Source organism: Gadus morhua, chromosome 22 (assembly GCF_902167405.1).
Source record: "Gadus morhua chromosome 22, gadMor3.0, whole genome shotgun sequence".
Classification (NCBI taxonomy): Eukaryota; Metazoa; Chordata; class Actinopteri; order Gadiformes; family Gadidae; genus Gadus; species Gadus morhua.
In genome coordinates this window covers 4,857,680-4,882,981 of record NC_044069.1, presented here as the reverse complement: position 1 = coordinate 4,882,981, position 25,302 = coordinate 4,857,680, and the positions used below count along the sequence as shown (strand labels likewise).

The 25,302-nt window shown below is 48.2% G+C and overlaps 1 protein-coding gene across 2 annotated transcripts; it reads left to right on the top strand.

Annotated features, from left to right (window-relative positions):
* The first annotated feature begins 36 nt into the window (after nt 1–36).
* On the top strand, nt 37–23,603 carry slc44a4 (solute carrier family 44 member 4). 2 transcript variants are annotated; one of them, XM_030347754.1, is made up of 23 exons: nt 37–281; nt 6,538–6,586; nt 6,963–7,036; nt 8,319–8,397; nt 8,736–8,835; nt 9,191–9,310; nt 9,789–9,849; nt 10,546–10,657; nt 10,936–10,941; nt 11,366–11,449; nt 12,791–12,903; nt 13,382–13,504; nt 13,888–13,987; nt 14,328–14,420; nt 14,648–14,750; nt 15,322–15,581; nt 15,923–16,017; nt 16,507–16,610; nt 18,534–18,607; nt 19,149–19,219; nt 20,353–20,447; nt 22,552–22,636; nt 23,168–23,603. In XM_030347754.1, the coding sequence occupies exons 1-23, from the start codon at nt 239–241 to the stop codon at nt 23,266–23,268; spliced, it is 2,145 nt and encodes a 714-aa protein (XP_030203614.1). In that variant the 5' UTR covers nt 37–238; the 3' UTR covers nt 23,269–23,603. The 2 variants fall into 2 exon arrangements, with proteins under 2 accessions (XP_030203614.1, XP_030203615.1); XM_030347755.1 differs by lacking the exon at nt 10,936–10,941 and having other exon boundaries at nt 38–281.
* The last annotated feature ends 1,699 nt before the right edge of the window (nt 23,604–25,302 follow it).

Here is a 25,302-nt window from a genome sequence, read left to right as displayed (position 1 = left end):
CGTGGCGGAATCTCGCGAGCGGCGCGCACAACAGGTGCGTCTCCTCCCCACAGGTGCGCTGCGCTCTTGACGTTACGCTGTCTCTCGCAAGCGCGTGGAGAGTAAAGATTTTCCCAAGTCGTTTTCCGCGTCCGCTCATCACAGTCATCCCTGGCTCAGTTGATGTCGTGGTCCGGTTGAAAAACGTTCGTTCTAACATTTTAAAAAATCGCGTCAGGTGACTCAGGAGGAAGCCGACATGGGCAAGAAGAAGGACAGTGATCCGGATTCGAAGGAGTATGGTGAGTTGTCCCCGTTACCTGGGCACCCGGTGTTTTTGCACCGGGCGAACCGCTCCCGGATAGGATTCACTTCTGTTCCTGTTGTTTTGGTTCAAATGCAGATCTCGAGTCAGAAAGAGTTCAAATGTTTTGAAATATGTTAATTTATTTGCCCGCCTTGAGTCGTTAAGCTGTGAACATTGTGTGTTGGTTTAAATCCTGGCTTTCAATTAGTCCATTAACAACAATCACACACACCCGAGGATATTAATATGTACAAGGAAAGAGCTCCTTTTCTGCTTGTTGTTTTGTGTGTGATCATGTATGAAGTTTGTGTGTCACTGTATCAATTCATGTTGGATTTAGGTGTCACCAAATAACATATTTTATCAAGATGAAATTGTACTTCTAATGCATGAAACCACTAACTGGGCTTTGTTTTTCCAATACAAAAGACCCAACATGTAGGAGGCATTTATGAACAACTAACCAAATGTGGCTTTTGTTTGTTGTGCCTGACAACTCATTTCTTAGATAACGTTGGCAGGCGGCCTACACATGATACACGATAAGCCAATGTTCATTGGGTTCCTAAATGTTTTTAGTCACCAGCCAGACCAAAATGGGTAGCCTGCTGAAGTCATTACGTAACTGCCACTGACATTAAAAATAACATACATTAGCATGATTAGCTTTTAATAATAACGTCAACCCTTTTGCTGGCTTGGCAGGATGACTTGAATCCCAATATAAACTCGCACAATAACGTCATCAGAAATATCAAGTGGTTCCCAACCTCTGGGCCGGGTACCCACTTGGGATCGACTGTTATGCATATGGGGTCACGGGAGATTGCTGACGTTTGAAAACGGTTGTCTGACTTATGCTGGAAGGGGCCTTTTTTTAAAAAAAAAAAAAAAGATCTAACAGTTTATAAGGTAGGTCACCAGGACATTGATAGTAGGGCCAGATGTCGCTTTACAACAAAACCAAACACACCGGTTATGAATCGACGCACAGAGTTGTGACACACACATACACATACACACACACACACACACACACTGTGTGTATCGACTTTGTGATCAGCATTGCATCGTCTCCATTCGTTTACACACTTTGAGTACACTGTGGCATTCGGTTTCCCTGTTGACTTTTCTCATTGGCATTTAATGTGTTGCTTGAGGCCGGACTCCGGGTAGCAGGAGGACTCAAGGAAGCACTTTTAAACCAACAACCCCTCCCTGGAGGTAAATAATAAGTCAGCTTAAGCCTCTGCCCTGATGGCTGGAGAGAAAACGAGGAGACAGAGAAGCAAGGAGAGCAGCATTCGCAATTGGCCTCTGATACCTATAGTGCTGAGGCTAATCTGATCGAGAGCGAGGGTGGGGCGGGGGGGGGGGGGGGGAGGTTTCGGAAAGCTTAAGTTCATAGAAAAGGTGTTACAAAGCTCTTGTAGGCCAGTCAATTGCGATACAATATAAATGGCTCAGATGTGATACAATTGCCAGTCTGTACAGCACAAGTCGAGGATATGTTGTGGTCGATGGGTGTGACTACACTGACTTTTTGCTGGTGCCTATTCCTGTAGTTTGCAGCTGTGTTTCCTTAGCTCCCTGAACCCCCCCCCCCCTCTTGAGAACAAACTAGAATGTCAACACCAGTTTGGTGATCCAACCATCGTCTATTAGGGCCTAACTGAACATCCCTTGCCAATATAATATGTTCTGCTTCCTTGTACCTTTTCAATCAGAGACTGACACGATGGTGAAATACAGCACTTGAGCCTTTTGCTGTCAATGTTTGGCAGCCAGTAGGCTACTGCGTTTTTCGGACAACATAACAGTGAATCGAAACGAAGCCAAACAAGTACTTCACACAATGTCATGGCACAAACACTAAGCTGTGTACATTGCTGTCGTTTATATTCGTTGAATGCTCTTCGGCAGAATTGGAACAACGTGGTGATTGACCCGTGATACTGGTGACGGGTCGTTTTAGTGAAGCCAGGAGAGACGGTTATGATGGTTTGATCACCCAGACTGGTAAACCTTGTGATTTTAACCATTCATTGGGCACTTTGGGAATAACCCATCTCTTTAAACGTACCCCAGCCTATTCAATGGCAAAGGTTGCCACATGAGCGTTTAACAGAGCACATCGCTGGAACTGCACCCTTTGAGCTGCGAACCTTTTGGAATTCAACATTTCGATTGAGATTCTTTGGGTCACGATTTGAGTGACGGGCAGTGTGACATATTATGGCAAGGTTCAAATTAATTAAATTTAAGTACAGGTTTTATACTTTTTGTTTTTACTTTACATATGATTTGAAATAATGCAAACTTTAGACTAAGTTTGCACTTAAGATTAAATAATTGCCAATATTATTTCAATTATTTTGTAATTTGTTCGATTTTGGAATGATACTTCTTTACTATGGTACTTTTACTTGAGAAGGAATTCTCCACGCTCAGTCATCACTGCAGTCTTATCTATTACATCAGGATCCCTTGTTAAGTGTTTTACTGTACATGAAACCTATCACTTCTTGTTCAAGAGGAACTTCCTGCTCCCTAGTCTCCTGTCCTGCACTGAGGTGTTTGTTGTCAAACCGGTCTTGATAGCAGTGTTGTGGGACACAACAGTAGCTCATCTTAAAACCGGGGTGTGACCACCTCACACCGCTCAATCCAGTGTGGATGGTCTGCATTATGCAGAAGTGTGAATGCAGATAGAATCGGTGTCCACACTCATTTTGACTGCACAAATGAAGGCCTTAAGCTGAGGTTCAACGCCGTTCTGTCTGTCTCTGTCGCTGTTCTTCTGTCTCATCTTTTTTTGGCAATCTCTGCCCCTTTCTCAATTTATTTTTCTCTTACTCTGGTCACTCTTTCACTCTGTCCAGTTTTCTTCATCCTTCTCACTCACTCACTTATAAGTGTTTCTGGTTGGGTCACCCATGAGTCACTTTTCTCCCCCAGACCGGTGAAGTGTGGTGGAGAGATTCTGCTGCTCTAGCCCACAATCACTCCATTCCCTTTTTAACTATTTTTTTATTGTCCTATGAGAAGGAAGTATATGTGACTCTTGTAATGGTTTACAAGAAAACTTTAAACCACTAAATACCAAACACGAGGTCATTGCAATATCACCTTGTAAAAATGTTTCCTTGTGGGAACATTGCATCTTTAAAAAAATAAGAAACAAACATGTTTGCTTTTGTTAATGTAACTGCCCTTTGTCTGATGGCAAGTTGGGTCTGCGCCGGTTCACTCCCGTACAGCAGCTCATTGATGATTAGATTTGACCATTTCGCAGATAAAAAAATGAGGGTTACATATTACAGCAAATAAGAAGTGGGTTGTAGCAAATGTCCATGCTACATGCCACCTCTGTGACTTCTACTGGGCTCCTCCAGAGAAAGGACGCAGGATGGTAGGGTCAAATATCCGGTTTTTCTAACGGTTTGATAATGAACACGGCAAGGGTGTTCTCCGGAGATCTCCTGAGTGTGTGTGTGTGTGTGTGTGTGTCTGTGTTGATGTCTGGTTTAACTGGTGCACACTGATTACTTAATGAGCAACAGGCTGAAAGCCTCAACCAGCCCCGGTGTCCAATCAGACCCGGCCAGGTGCGGCTGCTTAAGCCAGCCATCATCCGTACACACTCCAACACCATTAATTGCTCAAAAGAACAAATTCAAATGTATGACCCCTGTGTTATACCATCCTGGATTCCACCAATACGCTGCTGTCAGACCGGCTGTTCCCCCTATAGAACACCTCCCACCACCCTACAGAACACCTATCATTCATCCTGTCATAACCGGCTAGGTTAGGACAGGCATTCTCCAGACTATGACACATCCCCCAGGGGAAAAAAAGTATTCTGCTGATTTTGTTATAAACTAAACTGGCCAATGTTTAACAGAGGCTGGATGCAGCTACACTGAAGTTTAACAATTTGGTATAATTATTTATATTCAAATTTTCTGAAACTCGTGTCTCCCACCGCTGGAGGGGTCCGGGTGCTAGAAGGTTCTGGGTTCGAACCCCAACGTCTGCGCTGCAGTACCCTGAGGAAGCTGAGATTAGACCTGGGGAAAAATCAGCTTCTGTGGGTACCGAGGCTAAGTGGCCGAGGCTGAAGCGGTCCGCTGAACGACCACAGGGTGCACACGTCGCTGCCCGGGGGCCCGTCCGTCTGACCTCTGGGAACCAGGGCCACTTGGCTCTGAACAGAGAGCCGTCTGTCCGCAGGTGAAACCTGACCCGGGTGGATGCCGAGAGCCTGAGGAACTGGTTCCTTGTTCTAAGCCAATGGGTTTAGGACCAGGACATAAATCGTATATTCAGTGGGAGTGGCAGTAAGCTCTACAGGTTATTGGAGCGTGGCATGTGACCTTTCCAGCAGAACGGGGCTAATGAAATAGCAGTTGATTCTCGAGGCCTCAATCTTCCCGGTACGACTGCAGTTCCCGTTTCTGGTGCTCCACTTCCTCCCCCCCCCCCCCCCCCCCCCCCCCCCACCCACCTCGGCCAAAGCAGTATCCAGGATTCAAATCCTATTCAAATTTCCCGGAGTGCTCTCTTTCCAGGCTCACAGCCTCTCTCTCCCTCCCCCCCCCCCAGGAGCCACTCCCACGGCATGCCAAGCCAGAAGTTTCGAACCGCCAACTTCTAAGCAGTTAGAATTCTGGGTGCGCAACGATTTTCCCAAGCTGATCAATCAGTGCGCAGCCCAATGGAACAGGGTTTTCAGTTGGAACAGGCAGTTTGTCTTCGACTGTGCGGAGGGAGAGTACGCACCTCGTCCACGGCCAGAATCACCTGAACTTGTCAGCCGATTGAATGCTCATGCAGAGTTCATTTAATTTATGTTTAATGCTAAGGGGAAGTGGTGAAAACGTCAAAGGCGCCAATTAAAATCGGTGACACCGATTTTCCCCTGAAAACTGAGGAGAACCCAGGCAAACAACAATGTCGGTGTGTACAACTGTTGTGACCCAACCCTAGTCCTCTCCCAAGGTAACTTTTATCTTAACGAGCACAGGGTCCGTTTTTTTGTATGAGCTCTCTAGCTCTCTAGCTCACACTTGACACTGCACTTCCTTGGCTCCTGAGCAATGCACAATAAAGAGGTTGATCGTCTGTCGAGAACATTGTAGGACAGAAAGTCACAGGCAAACATTCCTTTGTTGTAAGATTTGATCTTGGATTGTCTTTTGAAATGCACTATCCCCCTCTGTCTTCACTCCCCCTCTGTGAGAACTTTAAAATTTCGACTTAAAAAAAGAGACAAAATTGTCAAAAAGAAAAATGTCCAAGTCTAAAAAAATGTACAGATATGTATCCAGCTGTTCTTTTTTTTTTTGTGATCGTTTGAAGTTCCAATCAAGATCGAAATTTGATTAATCGCCCAGCCCTAGCCCCTTCTGTGTACAAGTGTAAGTGATGTTTTCAAACTTTGGGTCTCAGAACTAAACGATTTGGTCAGGTGAGTGGACCTGTCGATACCAGTTGTTGATCCTTAAGGTGTGTTTGAGGACTGAGGGTCAATGCAATACTCTGTCGATGATCAATGAAATGTTAATGATCTCACTTTTTTTTCGACAATCCCAATTTTTAAATATTTGTTGGCTCCTGGGACAAGGGTCCCTCCGGAGCTGGCCCAGACAAACAGAGCGCTGCCTGGGATCTTTGTAGTCATTTGTTTCAGCTCCACTGTCGCGTCATCTATTGTTCCAGGAAGTTTGCGTTCTCTCACACACACTCGCTCACACGCACGCACGCACGCACACCCTTATCTTATCTTGAGGTGACATTAGGGAATGGTAGCTCACGTGTGACAATACCTGTCTACTGACAAGGCGCTATCTTCCAGCCACACTGACCTATCTAAATGCGTTATTTGAATCAATGCATGTATTCTCTCACCGTGTACTTCGTTATATATTGTAGCACGTATATTTAAATACATTGAAATCAGTTAGGATGCTTTTATTTAAAAAGATAATGGATGAAATATATATATTCATAAGTGATACCTTTTTTTACGATTCAGTTAATCGTGGCTAATTACTACACATAACTATAGGAATATAAAGTAATAACGTGGAGAGACTACATAGTAGTTACCCAGCTGTCTCTCCGGGTGTGTTCCAGTTATCTCTCCGGGTGCGTTCCAAACGTCTTGCGTGTGAGCCCGCTAGGATGAGTCGGGCCTTCTCTTATGAGCTGTGATTGATTGGTTCTCCTGTGTCCCGTCTCCGCAGGTGAAGCGGCCCAGTTTGACCCCACGTTCCACGGGCCCATCCACAATAGGTACCTGTGGTTCTCCCATCGGTCACATGTCCGAATTAACGAGGCCAGGAACCCTTCTCTTCCCACACTCTTATCTGTGTTTGATCAGCCAAGTGCCTCGGCCATAGAGGGCATATTGACACGCCTGTGATCGAGACTCAAGGCAACAAAAAACTATTTTAATTAGTGCAGCTCACATTTCATCGCTCTGTGGAGACTAGCAAAGCACTAGTCTCTGCGGTATGCGTCATAAAACCTCAGTTATTATCTTCATATCTCCATCCACCATTAAGCCAGCGTGTTGTCAGCCCTTATAGATGACTGATGTAGGCATTGAGACTGATCTTATCTCTTATCATTGACTCCTTCAGGGTTTCTAACGGTCTGTTTCTTCCAGGAGCTGCACGGATATAATCTGCTGTGTGCTGTTCATGTTGGTGATCCTGGGCTACATGGTCGTGGGGATTATAGGTGAGGCACGGACAATCTTCAGTTTTTTTTTTTTTAAATACAGATAGTATTTACCTATATCTATAAGAATACATTCCCATTGAGTTGCTTCATGGTTTCCACAAAGATTCAATAAGTGTTCCCCGCCCAGCCCAGCGATACGTTGTTTGCGGTCATGTGACAGCCATGTTTGCGGTCATGTGACAGCCATGTTTTGGTTAAAACTTCAGACGGAGGGCAGGAAGTGACATGCAGAGCGTCAAGAAGCAGTACTCGGTTTTTTGTCAAGAGTGTGGAACCAAATACTAAAATATATCTGAATCATTCTTTATTGTTTAAAAGTAACCTATTATACCATCAGGTGTGAGTGGGATTAGCCATTACAAGCCAACTTGTGATGTCAGAAGAGGCAGCTTTTCAAAACGGCTTACACCTGGTGGTATAATATGTCACCTTTTTAAAGACGATCCTTACGACTGACCAGCTAATTAATTATTAATTAATTAATTAATGATTAATTATAAATATTTCAACAGCCTTGCCGGGAACATCACTTTTCATGTGTGTGGCAGGGCTCATGAATTGGTAATGAAATTAAACTTTAGCTTTGGTTGGGTGACACCAAATATTCAGTTTTTGAAGGTTAAATTACCAAAGTAATTTTGGTGAAACGTGAACTTCATTGAAGGAGTGCTCTGGCTGTGTTCTGGTTCTGGTGAGGTCTGTGTTGTGTTCTGGTGAGGTCTGTATTGTGTTCTGGTTCTGGTGAGGTCTGTATTGTGTCCTGGTTCCGGTGAGGTCTGTATTGTGTCCTGGTTCTGGTGAGGTCTGTATTGTGTTCTGGTTCTGGTGAGGTCTGTATTGTGTTCTGGTTCTGGTGAGGTCTGTATTGTGTTCTGGTTCTGGTGAGGTCTGTATTGTGTTTTGGTTCTGGTGAGGTCTGTGTTGTGTTCTGGTTCTGGTGAGGTCTGTATTGTGTTCTGGTTCTGGTGAGGTCTTTGTTGTGTTCTGGTTCTGGTGAGGTCTGTATTGTGTTCTGGTTCTGGTGAGGTCTGTGTTGTGTTCTGGTTCTGGTGAGGTCTGTGTTGTGTTCTGGTTCTGGTGAGGTCTGTGTTGTGTTCTGGTTCTGGTGAGGTCTGTATTGTGTTCTGGTGAGGTCTGTATTGTGTTCTGGTTCTGGTGAGGTCTGTATTGTGTTCTGGTTCTGGTGAGGTCTGTATTGTGTTCTGGTTCTGGAGAGGCCTGTATTGTGTTCTGGTTCTGGTGAGGTCTGTATCTCAAACGCCTTCACTGTGTCTCCTAGCCTGGCTCTATGGGGACCCTCGACACGTTCTATACCCGCGGAACTCCACCGGCTCGTTCTGCGGCATCGACCACAACAAGTAAGCAGAGAGCGGTCGCACATCCCCCCAATGATCTCTCTCTGGCTATCTGACGCTCTTTGTCTGTCTGTGTCTGTCTTTCTCTGTTTTTCTCTGTCTGTCTGTCTCTTTGTGTCTGTCTTTCTCTGTCTGTCTGTCTGTCTCTGTCTGACACCATTCATTAACAAATATAAATGATCAAGCATGAAGGAAGAGGCTTATTGAGTGACCAATTCTAGCCAAATAGTTGCTTCCTCTGGGTAAGATCTGTACTTTGAGAAGCTGTCTGCCTCTTGTTCATCTGTCTGTCTGTCTGTCTGTCTGTCTCTCTCTCTCTCCGTCTGTCTGTCGTCCCGTAGAGGCAAGCCCAACGTCTTCTACTTCGACCTCCTCCAGTGTGCCACGTCCACCAATGTGATCGCTGCCGCCCTCAACGGACTGCAGTGTCCCACCACTCAGGTGCTCAGAGGCTGCCGACCCCCACAGCCCCCCTCCCCGCTGAGCCCCCCCCCGCTGACCCCCCCCCCACCCCCCCCATCACACCCCTTGGTTTATCAAATACAGTGTCATACGTGTATTATATAACCTATTTGAAGTTATATCCACGTTTCCTTTTCCTTTTGTCACTTTCTTATTCAGTGACTGTCTGTCACTTTTTTTCTTATTTCTTATATATACTCGTGCTTTGTATAGTTTGTATCTTAAAAAACAAACAAGCTCATTGTAACTGGCTGAAGAAGCCCAGGTAAACTCTGCTAGGAGGAGCTATGCTATCCCCCTCCGAGTAAGCTCCCGCCTCCTCCTCCCTCCCCAGGTGTGCGTGTCGGAGTGCCCCAAGATCTTCTGGGGGCTGACGGACTACCTGGGCCTTCCGGCGGCTGCCTTCAACCAGAGCCTGTGCAACCCTTCTATCAACCTGACCACCACCACACTGGTGAGGTTCACACACGGCGTCCACGCCGCCGGGCCCAGCCGGTGATCTGCTGTGGAGACGTTCATCTCAGGACAGAGTCTAACTCTGTCGGAGACGGTCGTCATGGAGACGGCAACGAGTCGAATACCACTAGCTCGTTGGCTATGCGTGTACTTCCGTTCCTTTACACCCACCTCATCGGGAAAAGGGCGGGGCTTCCATTGATAAGTCGGCGGCCATGTTTGTTTGCATCTATGGTTTGTAAAACACGTTTTTACAAACCATAGATGCAAACAAACATGGCCGCAGATTTTTCGTTATGTTTCGACCAATAAGTTGCGGTCTAGCTGTAGTCCTCCCTGAGCAATGTGGCCCCCAGCCCCTTTCCTGCTCCTCCATGACTCGGTGGGCTCCTGGGGTCATGTTTTGGGCGAGTTATTTTGATTGTTTTGATGGATCTGATTTAAATGTGTCATCTAAAAGTGTCTCTGTTTCTCAGAGTGTCACCGAGATCGTGGACAAAGAGCTCTGTCCGTTTTTCTACACGCCGACTACGTCTGGTGAGCACACACAGACACTCTAGACCAGGGGTCTCAAACTCACCTTACCTGGGGGCCGCCGTAGGTGAAGTCTGGGTCAGGCTGGGCCGCATCAAATATTCCACAGAAAAGAGGAGCACAACTGACCCAGTCTAAGTTAATGATCGGGCTACAATTAGATCACGTTGGCTATGTAATCGCTGACAACAGGGGACATTTCATAGTGGTTGGTGGAAACCGGGACATTTTAGCGTCCTTTGGCTTCTGTCGGGACTCAAAATTGTGACTGTCCCGGCAAAACCGGGACATCTGGTTACCCTAGCACAAGTATAAAAAAGTGTGGCAAGCCACTCAGCAAAAATGTGCGTTTGACAACAACGCGCTAACACTAAACTTTGATGTCAAGTAGGGGGCCACAAAATATCATCCCGCGGGCCTCAATTGGCACCCGGTCCGCGAGTTTGAGACCCCTGCTCCAGACTCTACACTATACATACACATACATACACATATATCTATACACGTACACACACAGAGTACACCTCCACTACTCACACATACACATACACACAATTCACACTATACACACATACATTTCACACTATAAACAGATACACTCAAACTACGCACACACAGCCACTCAATGTACACACTTGACCTCTAAATTAACATATTAACGTAGGGTGACATGTGTATGTATTTTGTGCATGTGTGTAGTGCTGGGGAGATGTCTTCCTGATGTCACAGCCCTGGGACAAATTCCGGACTATTTTAGTGAAATCCCGAACTTGCCCCCCAGCCTCAATGCATCCCTGATGAACAGCACACAGTAAGATACACGCACTTATACTTATACACACCTACCCTACACATACGCTTACACCCACGCCTACACACACCCCTCCACACAGCTACATATACGCTTATACACACCTACACACACACCTACACACACAAACCTACACATATGCTTACACACACTTCTACACCTAAAAACCTCTAAACACACACACACACACACACACACACACACACTCCTAGACAAAAGCACAAACCTATACACACACAGTGTATAATATTAACCCCTGTGTGTCTGTCTCTTGCTAGGAATGGGTCAGTAAAAGCGTGAGTTCTCGTAGCAGTAGTTATGTAGTTCCGCTAGTTGCTGCCCTCTGGTGGTCAAATCCGTACTGCTTTCTATTCTTCTTAGACCGTCCCTCGTCAAACTAGATTGTAGCACGCCGACAGTGTTTTTGGTGGTTTAGTCCATGTTGTGTTATGGTATAATAAAATCATGGGTTGGGTTACTGATACGCTGGGACCATTAAAGATGGTTTGTTTTATGTAAGGCTGGGATGAGGGTCAGTATCTGGCAGATGACATTGCATCATAGAGACAATAAACACCAAAAACAATCTGTCCCACGCACACAAACACAGATATAGATATAGATCTATGTAATCTCTATAGATGGATAGATAGTAGATGGTAAATCCCTGCTTTTTGTCAGTATAAAGTTGTGCTTTGCGTCTGTCAGGGACGTAGTGAACAGCTTCAATGCCAAAGACGTGGGCGTGAGGATCTTTGAGGACTTCGCCTCAGCCTGGCCCTGGATTCTCCTGTGAGTCACACGGGGCCTTCTACTCTCCCATGCTCTACTATTCTACTACGTTCTACTCTACTCTGTTCTACTCTGTAATACTCTGTTATGTTCTACTTTACTCTGTTCTGCTCCTGCCTCCTACTCTGCTACTGCACTCTTGTCTGTCTTACTGTTTACTCAACCCTTTTCTCTACTCCACTGTGCTCTACCCTACTGCACTCTACTCTGTTTTCTACTCTTATGTACCGTACTGTTTCTTACTCTTTCCTCCCCCCTGTCTCTGTACTCTCCTCTCCTGCTCTCTCCTCTCCTGCTCTCTCCTCTACTGGCCTCTCCTCTACTGGTCTCTCCTCCTCTGCTCTTTCCTATACTGGTCTCCTCTCCTGGTCTCTCCTCCTCTGGTCTCTCCTCTCCTGGTCTCTCCTCCTCTGGTCTCTCCTCTCCTGGACTCTCCTCCTCTGCTCTCTCCTCCTCCGTTCTCTCCTATACTGGTCTCTCCTCCTCTGGTCTCTCCTCTCCTGTTCTCTCCTATACTGGTCTCTCCTCCTCTGGTCTCTCCTCCTCTGGTCTCTCCTCTCCTGGTCTCTCCTCCTCTGCTCTCTCCTCTCCTGCTCTCTCCTCCTCTGCTCTCTCCTCTCCTGCTCTCTCCTCTACTGGCCTCTCCTCTACTGGTCTCTCCTCCTCTGCTCTCTCCTATACTGGTCTCTCCTCCTCTGGTCTCTCGTCCTCTGGTCTATCCTCTCCTGGTCTCTCCTCCTCTGGTCTCTCCTCTCCTGGTCTCTCCTCTCCTGCACGCTCCTCCTCTGCTCTCTCCTCCTCTGTTCTCTCCTATACTGGTCTCTCCTCCTCTGGTATCTCCTCTCCTGGTCTCTCCTCCTCTGGTCTCTCCTCTCCTGGACTCTCCTCCTCTGCTCTCTCCTCCTCTGCTCTCCTATACTGGTCTCTCCTCCTCTGGTCTCTCCTCTCCTGGTCTCTCCTCCTCTCTCCTCCTCTGGTCTCTCCTCTCCTGGACTCTCCTCCTCTGCTCTCTCCTCCTCTGCTCTCTCCTCTCCTGGTCTCTCCTCCTCTGGTCTCTCCTCTCCTGGACTCTCCTCCTCTGCTCTCTCCTCCTCTGGTCTCTCCTCTCCTGGTCTCTCCTCCTCTGGTCTCTCCTCTCCTGGACTCTCCTCTCCTGGACTCTCCTCCTCTGCTCTCTCCTCCTCTGCTCTCTCCTCCTCTGGTCTCTCCTCTCCTGGTCTCTCCTCCTCTGGTCTCTCCTCTCCTGGTCTCTCCTCTCCTGGTCTCTCCTCTCCTGGACTCTCCTCCTCTGCTCTCTCCTCCTCTGCTCTCTCCTCCTCTGGTCTCTCCTCTGCTCCTTAGTGGCCTGGTCATCTCCATGCTGGTGAGCATGCTGTTCCTGCTGCTGCTGCGCTTCACCGCGCCCGTCATGGTGTGGCTGCTGATCCTGGGCCTCCTGGGGGCCGGGGGCTACGGTGAGACCCTGATCAGCCCCCCGAGAGACGGCCCTGAGCTGCACCCGGCGCGGCTAAACCCGGCACAGCTTGTACAGCTCCCTGTTATAAATACACCTGATAAAGTAACACCTGTTACAGCGACCCCCGTTACAGCGACCCCTGTTACAGCTACCCCTGTAACAGCTTCACCGGTTACAGCTACATCTGTTAAAGCTACACCTGTAACAGCTACACCATTAATAACAACTGCTGTTACAGCTACACCTGTTACAGCTACACCTGCCACAAAAACGCCTGTTACAGCTACACCTGTTACAACTCCACCTGGTACAGCCATACCTGTTACAGCAACAACCGTCATAACTACACCTGTAACCACTGCAACTGAACCACACCTTCAAACACACCGTTTAACCACAGTGTCGCAGACCAGGGCTCCAACATAGTCCTGAAACTATAATAAAGAATAGGCCATAATGTCCTCCGCTGGGTGCAGGTATCTGGCACTGCTACTGGGAGTACGACAACTACAAGACGCGAGCGGTCTCCATCACGGACATCGGCTTCACCACCAACCTGGAGGTGTACCTACAGACGCAGGAGACCTGGCTGGCCTTCTGTGAGTCTAGTGGGGGTGCTCATGTCGGGATTGATGTGATGTCATGTTAGGATCCTCCAGGTGACACCCTGTCATGTTAGGATCCTCCAGGTGACACCCTGTCATGTTAGGATCCTCCAGGTGACACCCTGTCATGTTAGGATCCTCCAGGTGACACCCTGTCATGTTAGGATCCTCCAGGTGACACCCTGTCATGTTAAGAACCCCAAGGTGACACCCTGTCATGTTAAGATCCCCCAGGGAACTCTCCGTCATGTTAGGAACACAAATGTGTTTTGCTGTATGTTTTTTTTTTTTAATTCTGTACAGCACATTCACTCAGTGTCGCTCTCTCTCCCTCCCCCTCTGCCGTTTCTCTCTTGGCCTCACTCTCTCTCTCCCAGTGATCATCATCGCCGTGGCCGAGGCCATCATCCTCCTCACCGTCATCTTCCTCAGGAAGAGGATCCTCATCGCCATCGCTCTGATCCAGGAGGCCAGCAGGTCAGAGGTCACCATAAGGGGATAGAGTAGCTATAGGTTATATAGCTATAGGTCTCCCGGGGTTGTATCATGTTTTTTATTCATTTTTGACACCTGGCCCTGGGCTCGGGACATTTTGTTTAAAACCTGATTGTAAATCCCATTAATTAATTCTATGTTATATCGACGGATTGTTTTCTTTTAAACATTTCTTAGATTTACATAACATAGCTAACATTTCAAGTCGAGTCTGTGAAGTCTCGAAGTAGTTCTACTCCAGTCCGTCTGCAGCCCCATTTTAAGGTAACCATGACGACGTGGTGGTGTAAGGTCTTTACGTCTGTGTGTCTGTGATTGGCAGGGCCGTGGGTCACATGATGTCCACGCTCCTCTACCCTCTGGTCACCTTCGTCCTGGTGCTGGTCTGTGTGGCGTACTGGGGCATCACCGCCTTGTATCCTGTGTGTGTGTGTCTGTCTGTGTGTATGCATGTGTGTGTGTCTGTCATTATGCATTTGTGTGTGTGTGTGTCTGTCAGTATGCGCATGTGTGTGTGTCTGTCTGTATGCGCATGTGTGTCTGTCAGCATGTGTGTGTGTGGTGGGTGGTGTGTGGTGGGTGTGGGTGTGTGTGTGTGTCCCCTCCCTCTGGCTGTCGGCCTCCTTGACCAGCCGATAACAGGTACCTCGCCACCTCCGGGGCCCCCATCTACCGGGTGGTGGCCCTCAACGTCAGCCAGGGCGACTGCGAGCGCTACAACGGCACCCAGGAGTGCGACCCTCTGGTGAGCCCACCGCCCGGACCCCAGACCACCGGGTCGCCTCGCTGTTGCCGTGGAGACGGCGTAGAGTAGGGATCGACGCAGTTTGATTGAGCCTCTTAACGTCTTTCTCCCCCGACCCCCCCCCCCCCCCCCCCCCCCCCCACACCATGCCTCCCTCCCCTCCCTCCTCTCACCTGCTCCTCCCCCTTCCTTGCTCCTCTGTCTCCAACCACCTAAACCCATCACCTCCTCCTCATCCCTTACACTTTGCCACCTCCTCACTCGCACGCCTCTCTCCCTCCAACCTCCCCTCCCCCTGTCATCCTCCTCACTCCCACTTCATCCTGTCCACCTCCACCCCTCCCTCTCTCCTCCTTCCCCCTTGCTCACATCCACTACCTCCTCCTCCTCCTCCTCCGCCTCCTCCTCTTCCTTCATCCTCTCACCGTCCTCCCCTCCTCAATCCTCCACTTCAACCTGTCGACTCCTCGCTCCTCCTCCTCCTCCTCATCATCATCATCTCTCCTCCTCCTCGCTGCTCCTCCTCCTCCTCCTCCTCCTCCTCCTCGTCCAACTCCTCCCCCCCGTCCAGAACTTCAACTCCTCCTCGGCCCCGGGCTGCCCGTCCGCCCGCTGCATCTTCATCCGCTACAACGACGAGGGGCTCCTGCAGCGCAACATCTTCAACCTGCAGATCTACAACGCCGTGGCCTTCCTGTGGTGCGTCAACTTCGTCATCGCGCTGGGCCAGTGCACGCTGGCCGGCGCCTTCGCCTCCTACTACTGGGCCTTCTCCAAGCCCTCGGACATCCCCTACTTCCCCCTCAGCTCCGCCTTCATACGCACCCTCAGGTGAGGCTAGCAATCCCTAAGGACACCCCTGGATAAGACGTGTGTGTGTGTGTGTGTGTGTGTGTGTGTGTGTGTGTGTGTGTGTGTGTGTGTGTGTGTGTGTGTGTGTGTGTGTGTGTGTGTGAGCACAGTACGACTGACGTGCTCGCATAACGGCAGCAGGCCTGTAAATGAGCGCGCTTCCCTGCTAAGTCACTAGAGGGCAGAGTTTTTCGTTTTCTATTTTTGTAATTGCATATTAATATCCGGTGGGTGTTTTCTGTGCAAAGCCCTTTACTGCTAGACTATGACTGCTTTATAGGAGCTGTCCGTCATCTGTGTGTGTGTGCTCTCTCTACCAGGTACCACGTGGGCTCGCTGGCGTTCGGGGCTTTGATCCTCACCCTGGTCCAGATCGTCCGGATTCTGCTGGAGTACATCGACCACAAGACCCGCTGTAAGGCCCGCCATCTTGGTTCAGCAGACTCTGGTGTCCTTAGCGACGGTGCAGGTCAGATAGAGGTCGTTAAGGAGCAGGGAGGGGTGGGGGGGCTTATTGCTCAAGGACTTCGGGGATCAAACCCAGGACCTTTCTTACCATAACCATTAGTCCATCTTCCCCCCCCCCCCCCCCCCCCCCCCCTCACTCGAGTGCCCCCTGATTTGGTTACACGTTGATGGCTATTCCGCCAAAGTAAAAGTCTGCCCTTCTCCGTGAGTATATTGAGTCACCCGTCACAATGAATTTTCATCCTAACTTTAACTTACCTTTTTTTACTTTACTAGCCTCGCCCCTGTGCTGCCCCACTGGTCTTTCTCAGCTATCTGCATGCATTTATTGATCTTTTATTGTGCAGTGCCCACTGTACGTCCAGACCCACGCCAGAGCAGCACGGTGACGTACGAAGCGCCAGTGTGTCCTAACCTGCCTCTCGCCCCCCCCCAGCTGCCCAGAACCCCTGCGCCCGCTTCCTCATGTGTTGCCTCAAGTGCTGCTTCTGGTGCCTGGAGAAGTTCATCAAGTTCCTGAACCGGAACGCCTACATCATGGTCAGCCTCCAGGGGACACTCCGGGGGGGTTTCTGTTTGACCGTCGCTTGGGCTCTAAAGCAGTGGTTTTCAAATGGCGGTACGCGTACCTCTAGGGGTACTTTGGGGTGGTCCTGGGGTACTGGGGAGACAATCCCAACAATTTGGAGGGGGTACACTAGTAGAATAAAAAGTTTGACAACCACCGCTATGAAGGATTACTTCATCACCCCGGTCTCGTAGATCGATTTTTATTTGTTGTACGGTTTGGTCCCATAGACCCAAAATTATCGAAAATAGGGTCCAGGTTAGAAAATCCAGATTTTTTCTTTCTTATTAACGAGTGAACTGGTGAAGGAGTTAACCGATGAATGGTGAGACATGGGCAGAAGAAATTAATAGCTCACCTAAGGTTCGACATGATTGTGTGAATCGTTGACTTAATTGATTGGTTTCTTGGGTGGAAAAATTCTTCGAAACTATCGACGACGTATCTCAGAATGAACACAAAGGGTTTACTGTAATTGTCAAGTTGTCTGTGGTTTTTTGCTGTTTTGTACTTTCTCCCCAACTTGAAAGAGGAACTGACATCTATTGGAGGTTTTGGGAAAACTGGATTCTACTCAAAATGTAATGACTTGAGTCCCAGGCAGTAGCTACGTTTTCATTTTTCTTTTTTATTTTCAGTTAAACAGTAGCTCGCTATTTTCTCTTGCCATTAACCTTTAGGTAAAAAACCTAAAGATAAACAGAAACATAGAAAACACACATGAATATCAGCAATACACACAACAATAAACCGACACCAACATGTGCAAAATAATTGACTCTCAGATATAAATTCTTGTACAAAATACTGGAATTTTAAACTTAAAGTACACAAACGACGCAGAAATTACATTTTTCAATTGTGGAACATTCAATAATAAAGTATTAAATGCATAAACCATCACTTATAAAAAACGGCTACTGCAGCCTCACCATCACCTTATTTCTAACAAGTGACAACTTAGTTTACAGTTCACGGTATAGGCAGACAACATTAGCATCCCCACTTGCAACGAATGCTGCGGTTAGAAGCTATTAATAGCACAAACAACGTTACCGGAGCAGCGGCAGACTTTGATGGAAAAGACCGGAAGTAGGCTACATTCTCTTACCGGCTGCCTCTCCAGATTTCAAAGATGTTCAGTATGTACAATACAAGAGTTTTTATTACACGCAATTGCTGTAATACGCAGCTCTCTTGTTCTCTCTCGTGCCTCCTTGAAGCTCAATAAAAACACCTGCTGCTCGTGTCTGCGTCGCGTGTATGACGTAGCTTATTTTTGCGTTGGTCAGAACTTTGCGTCAACCATTAGTTGAGCTGGTGAGTCCTTCCGCTCCCAATTTAAAATTAAATCACTATTTTTTGTCCGTTAATTTCTTCTTTTTTTTCAGTGTATTTTCTTAAACCCCAAAGTAAAATTAAAACCACAGTTTGACTCGACAGTAATAAAGGGCAATAAATAACATCAAAGAAAAGTAGTCTCTGAACAGAGAGACCACTCAGCTCGACCAGCACACAGAGGCTGAGCTCTGAACAGGGGGCTCACTGCAGTGCAAAAGCAGGTAAAGAAAAACGTCTTTGAGGGCCCAGCTAACAGATAAGAGCCACTTCTCCCTTCAGTAATCCCAGGATTTAGCTCGTGGTTTAGCCTTGGATCAGCTGTGGCTGTGTAAGTCCCGGTCCCCCTCCCCGGAGGATAAGGGCGGTGTAAACTGTGAAATGTTTGCTACAGATAATAACTGAGAGCGCACAGTGTCTTGAGAAAGCCTTCTGGAAATTTCTATCACAGTACATCAAGAATGAATGAGCTGCATTATTGTTACATGATCAATGAACCGATAGAGATGTGGCTTTTTATTTTGAAATTTTAATCGGCCGTGATTTGGTCTCGACAGATCGCCGTTTACGGGAAAAACTTCTGCGTCTCTGCGAAAAACGCCTTCTTTCTGCTGATGAGGAACATAATAAGGTCAGTGGTCGTGTGTAACGGTGTTTATATTTTATTTTATTTAACCGATGAACCGTTGGACAACTAGCGTTCACACGATAAGATAAAGGTGACATAGTATACCACGAGGTATGAGTGTGACTAGCCGTTACAAGCGGTTTGAAAATGTGTCTCTTCTGACATCACAAGTGGGCGTGTCCGGCTAGGTGTTTGCTGGATAGATCAGTCTACCAGGCTACCCAGTGGACTGTAGCAAAAGTTGCTCATCTATCCATCATACCTCTAGGTGGACAACACGCCCACTTCTGATGTCAGAACAGGCAGATAGTCAAACGGCTTGTAGCGGCCAATCACACTGACACCTGGTGGTTCAACATGGGACCTTTAATGTTTAACGTGGGTTTCACAGCAGAAGTGTCAGACTGTATAATACTATAACACAGATGAGGATGATAATGTTGCAGTATGGGGGCGGGTCGGGGGGGTGTTAACACATGGGTGTAGTGTCCTGGTGTGGGTGGAGTAGTGTTTCCGTGACGACGGTGTTGCCTCTCCCCGATAGGGTGGTGGTGCTGGACAAGGTGACCGACCTGCTTCTGTTCTTCGGGAAGCTGTTGGTTGTCGGGGGCGTGGGTGAGTACAAACTTGTGCACACGCACACACACATGAGCATGCACGCAAATGGGCACGCACGCACACTCGCATGAGCACGCACACACAGGCTCGAGCTTGAGTTCAGGGTCCGGGTCGATAAACAAATTCCTTCTTCTGGATATCTGCTGGTGCCATATGTGGTGTGAATTAGGGATGGACCGAAATGAACATTCTTGGCCGAACCCGAATATACTGAAACAGTTGGCCGAAAGCAGAAACAGAATACCGAATGTGGCTTTTGCTGTTCTTCATTCATTTTGCTTTAATTTTTCACCATTGCATAAATCAAACAATTAAATGTCCTTTTATAAACTTTTTTGTCTTGCTTTTCAATAAAAAAAATCAAGTACAAATTTGATACAAAATATTTATTTAATACAGAACGTTTTCTAACATTCCAGCAGACCTTATAGCAAGAATGTAAGAACAATGTACCTTTTAAATAAATGATGACTTTTTTCTTTAAATCAAAAATAAAAATGTTCGGTGTATTATTTTCGGCCTTTTTACTCCTTCGGCCGAAACCGAACATGATGTTTTGGGCCATTTTCGGCCGAAGATTTTCGGTGGCCGAATATTCGGTGCATCCCTAGTGTGAATGGGATCAAACTGCCTAATGTACGGTGTATACATGGCCACAGAGAAGTTGATATACATTTAATAGTTTAGCACACACTTTTATTTAAGAAACTTACAGTTGAGGCTGAGAACAATCAACATTAGGACAAGTGGAAATAGTTCACGTAGTCCCTGGTTTGCAAACGTCCCTTACGTCATGAAACGTGCAGAATAATCATTTCTGAAAATGAATGTATCGTGGCCAGACCCTCCTGGTCTCTGGAGACGAGTTAGGAACCACAGATGCTAAAGCAGACCCCCTAGCCTAACCTCCTAGCCAGCTTAGCCTCCTAGTCCAACCTCCTAGCCTAACCTCCTAGCCTAACCTCCTAGCCTAACCTGCTAGCCTATCCTGCTAGCCTATCCTGCTAGCCTATCCTGCTAGCCTAACCTGCTAGCCCAACCTGCTAGCCTAACCTGCTAGCCTAACCTGCTACCCTAACCTGCTAGCCCAACCTGCTAGCCTAACCTGCTGGTTCTGTTTGGTTCCCCAGCGGTGCTGTCCTTCTTCTTCTTCTCTGGACGCATCCCACTGCCGGGGGAAACGTTCCGCTCTGAGAACCTCAACTACTACTGGATGCCCATTATAGTGAGTAGCCTCTAGGACCCAGTGGGGGCCCTGCCTGACCTGGTTCAATATGAGCCCCCCCTGCAGACATCATAGTGAGTAGCCTCTAGGACCCAGGGGGGGCCCTGCCTGACCTGGTTCAATATGAGGCCCCCCTGCAGACATCATAGTGAGTAGCCTCTAGGACCCAGTGGGGGCCCTGCCTGACCTGGTTCAATATGAGGCCCCCCTGCAGACATCATAGTGAGTAGCCTCTAGGACCCAGTGGGGGCCCTGCCTGACCTGGTTCAATATTGCCGCTTTTCCACCGCACATGTAGCTCGACTCGACACGACACGACTCGACACGACTCGACACGGTAGCAGCGCGGGTCCTTTTCCACCGCAAATAGTACCTCCGGGACGTGGGCGGGGTCGGCTGCGTGAAAGGGCCGTGACGTATTTTTGTACGCGACGCAAACAACACCTACGTAACCCACACATGGACAGAACCCACATAACAACAATGGAGAACATCGATGCGATGGTATTCGTGTTCATATTATTAGCTGGCATGTTGAAGAAGTGGAATATGTTGGCTGCGGCGCTGCTATGGCTGTTACCAGCATGGTTGCCATGTCGCTCTCGTGACTTCGTCACACTCTCTGGCCAATCAGTGGCCGGCCGTCTGCCGACGTCACCTTTTAGCATCGGCTCAGCCGCTTGGAACCTAGAGCGAGGCGGTACTAGAAAAAGCAGCCACTTCAGGTACCAGATACCATGTTTTCGCGGTGGAAACGCAAAAAATGCAAGCTGAGTCGAGTCGTGTCGAGCTGGTACCATGCAGTGGAAAAGCGGCATATGAGGCCCCCCTGCAGACATTATAGTGAGTAGCCTCTAGGACCCAGTGGGGGCCCTGCCTGACCTGGTTCAATATGAGGCCCCCCTGCAGACATTATAGTGAGTAGCCTCTAGGACCCAGTGGGGGCCCTGCCTGACCTGGTTCAATATGAGGCCCCCAGCAGACATTAGAGTGAGTAGCCTATAGGACCCAGTGGGGGCCCTGCCTGACCTGGTTCAATATGAGGCCCCCCTTCAGACATTATAGTGAGTAGCCTCTAGGACCCAGAGGGGGCCCTGCCTGACACACTGGATCACTATGTAGCAGCATCACTATGAGGCCCCCAGCAGACAGGGCCCCCCATCATAGTGAGTAGCCTATAGGACCCAGGGGGGGCCCTGCCTGACCGGGTTCAATATGAGGCCCCCCTGCAGACATCATAGTGAGTAGCCTCTAGGACCCAGGGGGGGCCCTGCCTGACCGGGTTCACTATGAGGCCCCCAGCAGACAGGGCCCCCCATCATAGTGAGTAGCCTCTAGGACCCAGTGGGGGCCCTGCCTGACCTGGTTCAATATGAGGCCCCCCTGCAGACATCATAGTGAGTAGCCTCTAGGACCCAGTGGGGGCCCTGCCTGACCGGGTTCACTATGAGGCCCCCCTGCAGACATTAAAGTGAGTAGCCTCTAGGACCCAGGGGCGACCCCTGCCTGACACCCTGGATCACTATGTAGCAGCAGACGGGCCCATGAGAGTGAGTAGACTCTAGGACCCAGGGGGGGGGGGGGGGGGCCCTTCCTGACCTGGTTCACTATGAGGCCCCCAGCAGACAGGGGCCCCCTTGATAGTGAGTAGACTCTAGGACCCGGGGGGGGGGGGAGGTGACCTGGTTCACTATGAGGCCCCCACCAGACAGGGGCCCCCATGATAGTGAGTAGACTCTAGGACCCGGGAGGGGGGGGGGGTTGACCTGGTTCACTATGTAGCAGCAGACGGGCCCATGAGAGGTGGTTCACTAGGGGGGTGACCTGGTTCACTATGAGGCCCCCAGCAGACGGGCCCCCCATGAGAGTGAGTAGACTCTAGGACCCAGGGGGGGGGGCCCTTCCTGACCTGGTTCATTATGGGCCCCCATTAGACAGGGGCCCCCACCACAGTGAGTGGACTCTAAGACCCCTGCCTGACCTGTATGGACTGTTCACTCTCCAACGGCGACAGTTCAGACTTGTGACCTCTCACTCGGACTGGTCCCAGACCAGTGTTGTTGGATGGTTTTGTCCTGAAGCTGTTCCTGTGGTTCTCCTTCAGACGGTGGCCATCGGTTCTTACCTCATCGCTCACGGCTTCTTCAGCGTGTACAACATGTGTGTGGACACCCTCTTCCTCTGCTTCTGTGAGTGTCTCCGTAGCAATGCACACACACACACCTAGATCTACACACACTTACACACCCCTAGACCTGCACACACACACGCACCGAGACACAGACACAGACACACACGCACATACCTAGACACGGACACGCACACACACCTAGACACGGACACACCTAGACACGGACACACACACACCTAGACACGGACACACCTAGACACGGACACACCTAGACACGGACACACCTAGACACGGACACACACATACCTAGACACGGACACGCACACACACCTAGACACGGACACACACACACCTAGACACGGACACACACACACCTAGACATGGACACACCTAGACACGGACACACACATACCTAGACACGGACACGCACACACACCTAGACACGGACACACACACACCTAGACACGGACACGCACACACACCTAGACACGGACACACCTAGACACGGACACACACACACCTAGACACGGACACGCGCACACACATGACGCTGTGGTCCTTCCCCCCCCCCCCCCCCCCCTCGGTGCAGTGGAGGACCTGGAGCGCAACGACGGCTCCCAGGAGCGCCCCTACTACATGTCCAAGAACCTCATGAAGATCCTCAACAAGTCCAACAAGGGGGCCAAATAAAGAGGTGTCTCTTCTACTGCACGTTACCGTGGCAACGTGTCAAACTCTGCTCTCCATCGCTCGCCGGGCGACCGCTCCTATCGCACACGTGCCGCGTTTACACACACATTTCTTTTTAATTTCCCTTCCTGCACTTTTTAATGAATACCGATCGGGGGTGACGAAATTTTTACGGTGTGTCTGAAGCATGACTGAATGAACACGAGGGTAGAATGGGATTTGCACTTTAGGAGGGTGTGTGTGTGTGTGTGTGTGTGTGTGTGTGTGTGTGTGTGTGTGTGTGTGTGTGTGTGTGTGTGTGTGTGTGTGTGTGTGTGTGTGTGTGGAACATGAATGATTATATTCTTGGGGGGGGGGGGAGAATAAATATTTGCAATATTGTTTTAAGTTATGAGAAGATATATTTTTAAGGACATTATTATTTTTAGGATGTAAATTGCATCCTGTATTTAAAGCATTTAAGGGTACCATGCCCTTTTCTTAAAGGGTAATTCCGGTGTAAAATTGATTTGGGATATGTTTTGCATGATAAGTTGAAACGTTCGTTTACAGACGCTTTCTTCTGTTGGCTGTTTTTAGCCGATTCTATCAAAACGCTATAAACTTGGAACGATAGCGTTTTGGTAAAAACTAAATCGCTATTTTAAACCACTTAAAAGGGTAAAAGTAGCCCGACACTTCTTTGGTAGTATAATAAGGGTCTTTACATATAAAACGAGGCATTGAGAACTTTAAGTGTACAGATTGTTTATTAAAAAGGACATTTTATACACACAATACCATCAGCAGATCACCCGTCGACGCCATTTTGTTTTTAAGACTCGATAGGTAGATTGACGAACACAGAGATTGTGACATCCGTCAGCAACACGCAAGCTCCGTGTATGCCAATCTACTTCTCGAGTTTTAAAAACAAAATTGCGTCGACGGGTGATCTTCTGATGGTATTGTGTGTATAAAATGTCCTTTTTAATAAACAATCTGTACACTTACAAAGTTCTCAATGCCTCGTTGCATGATATGGCCCTTACTTTACTACCAAAGAAGTGTCGGGCTACTTTTAGCCTTTTAAGTGGTTTAAAATAGCGATTTTGTTTTTGCCATAACCAGTGCCCCCATCGTTCCAAGTTTATAGCGTTTTGATAGAATCGGCTAAAAACAGCCAACAGAAGAAAGCGTCTATATGCGGTTTTTGTGCTCCAAAATGAACGTTTCAACTCGTTATCATACAAAACATATCCCAAATTCATTTTACACCGGAATTACCCTTTAACATCAATAAAGAGAACGATTCAACTTCTATTCCTCACAATGGGATTCGTTATAATATATACTAGTTCGAAAAGATGTGAATTGTTGTGACATAATGCTTAAATATTCACCCGAAACGTTAAATGATCTATCAATGTTAAAGAATTTATTTTGATTGCCTTTCATGTTCTTACATTTTAAGAAATGACTTGTTTCAACTGAGACTATTTTTTAATAAACCCTTTGTATCCTTGTATATATTTCGATACTTTTGAATCTAAATAAATGCATAAATAGGTTCGTTTAAGTCCATTGTTTGCCTGTGTCCAAGCCAATGTTGCCAGATTGGGACAGATTTCCTGCCCAATCTGGCAACACTGGTCCCAGTCGCCAGGGTTTTGGCTAATGCCCTGTTTACACCTACCCGATAGTGGGCCCCGATGGTGCCCGATGGCTAAATCAGCAGCTATCGTTATAACATCGGCAAATAGCGTGGTTGCATCGGGAAACACCGTTACTCTTCCCGGGAACATCGTTAGACAACGGGAAGAAACGGGAAGAAATGCTCAATGATCGGGCAACATCGGCAAAGAACGAACATGTTTGTTAATTTTGGGTCTATCGGGGTAGAATCGGTTACCAGGTGTTGCTATAGGGTAATCGGCTATAATCGGGAATAGAACGGGAGTATAACGTAAGACATCGCAAATCGTTCGGGAATTATCCTGGGCACATCGGCTATATTCGTTAATCTTCCGCACTTTATCGTGTTTTATCGTCTTT

Bases quoted from the DNA above. Each gene is read 5' to 3' on its own strand.
- slc44a4 (XM_030347754.1), top strand. From the start codon at position 239: ATGGGCAAGAAGAAGGACAGTGATCCGGATTCGAAGGAGTATG. The intron at 15,582-15,922 runs GTGAGGCTAGCA...TCTCTCTACCAG, and splicing joins GCCTTCATACGCACCCTCAG to GTACCACGTGGGCTCGCTGG. The intron at 16,018-16,506 runs GTAAGGCCCGCC...GCCCCCCCCCAG, and splicing joins CATCGACCACAAGACCCGCT to CTGCCCAGAACCCCTGCGCC.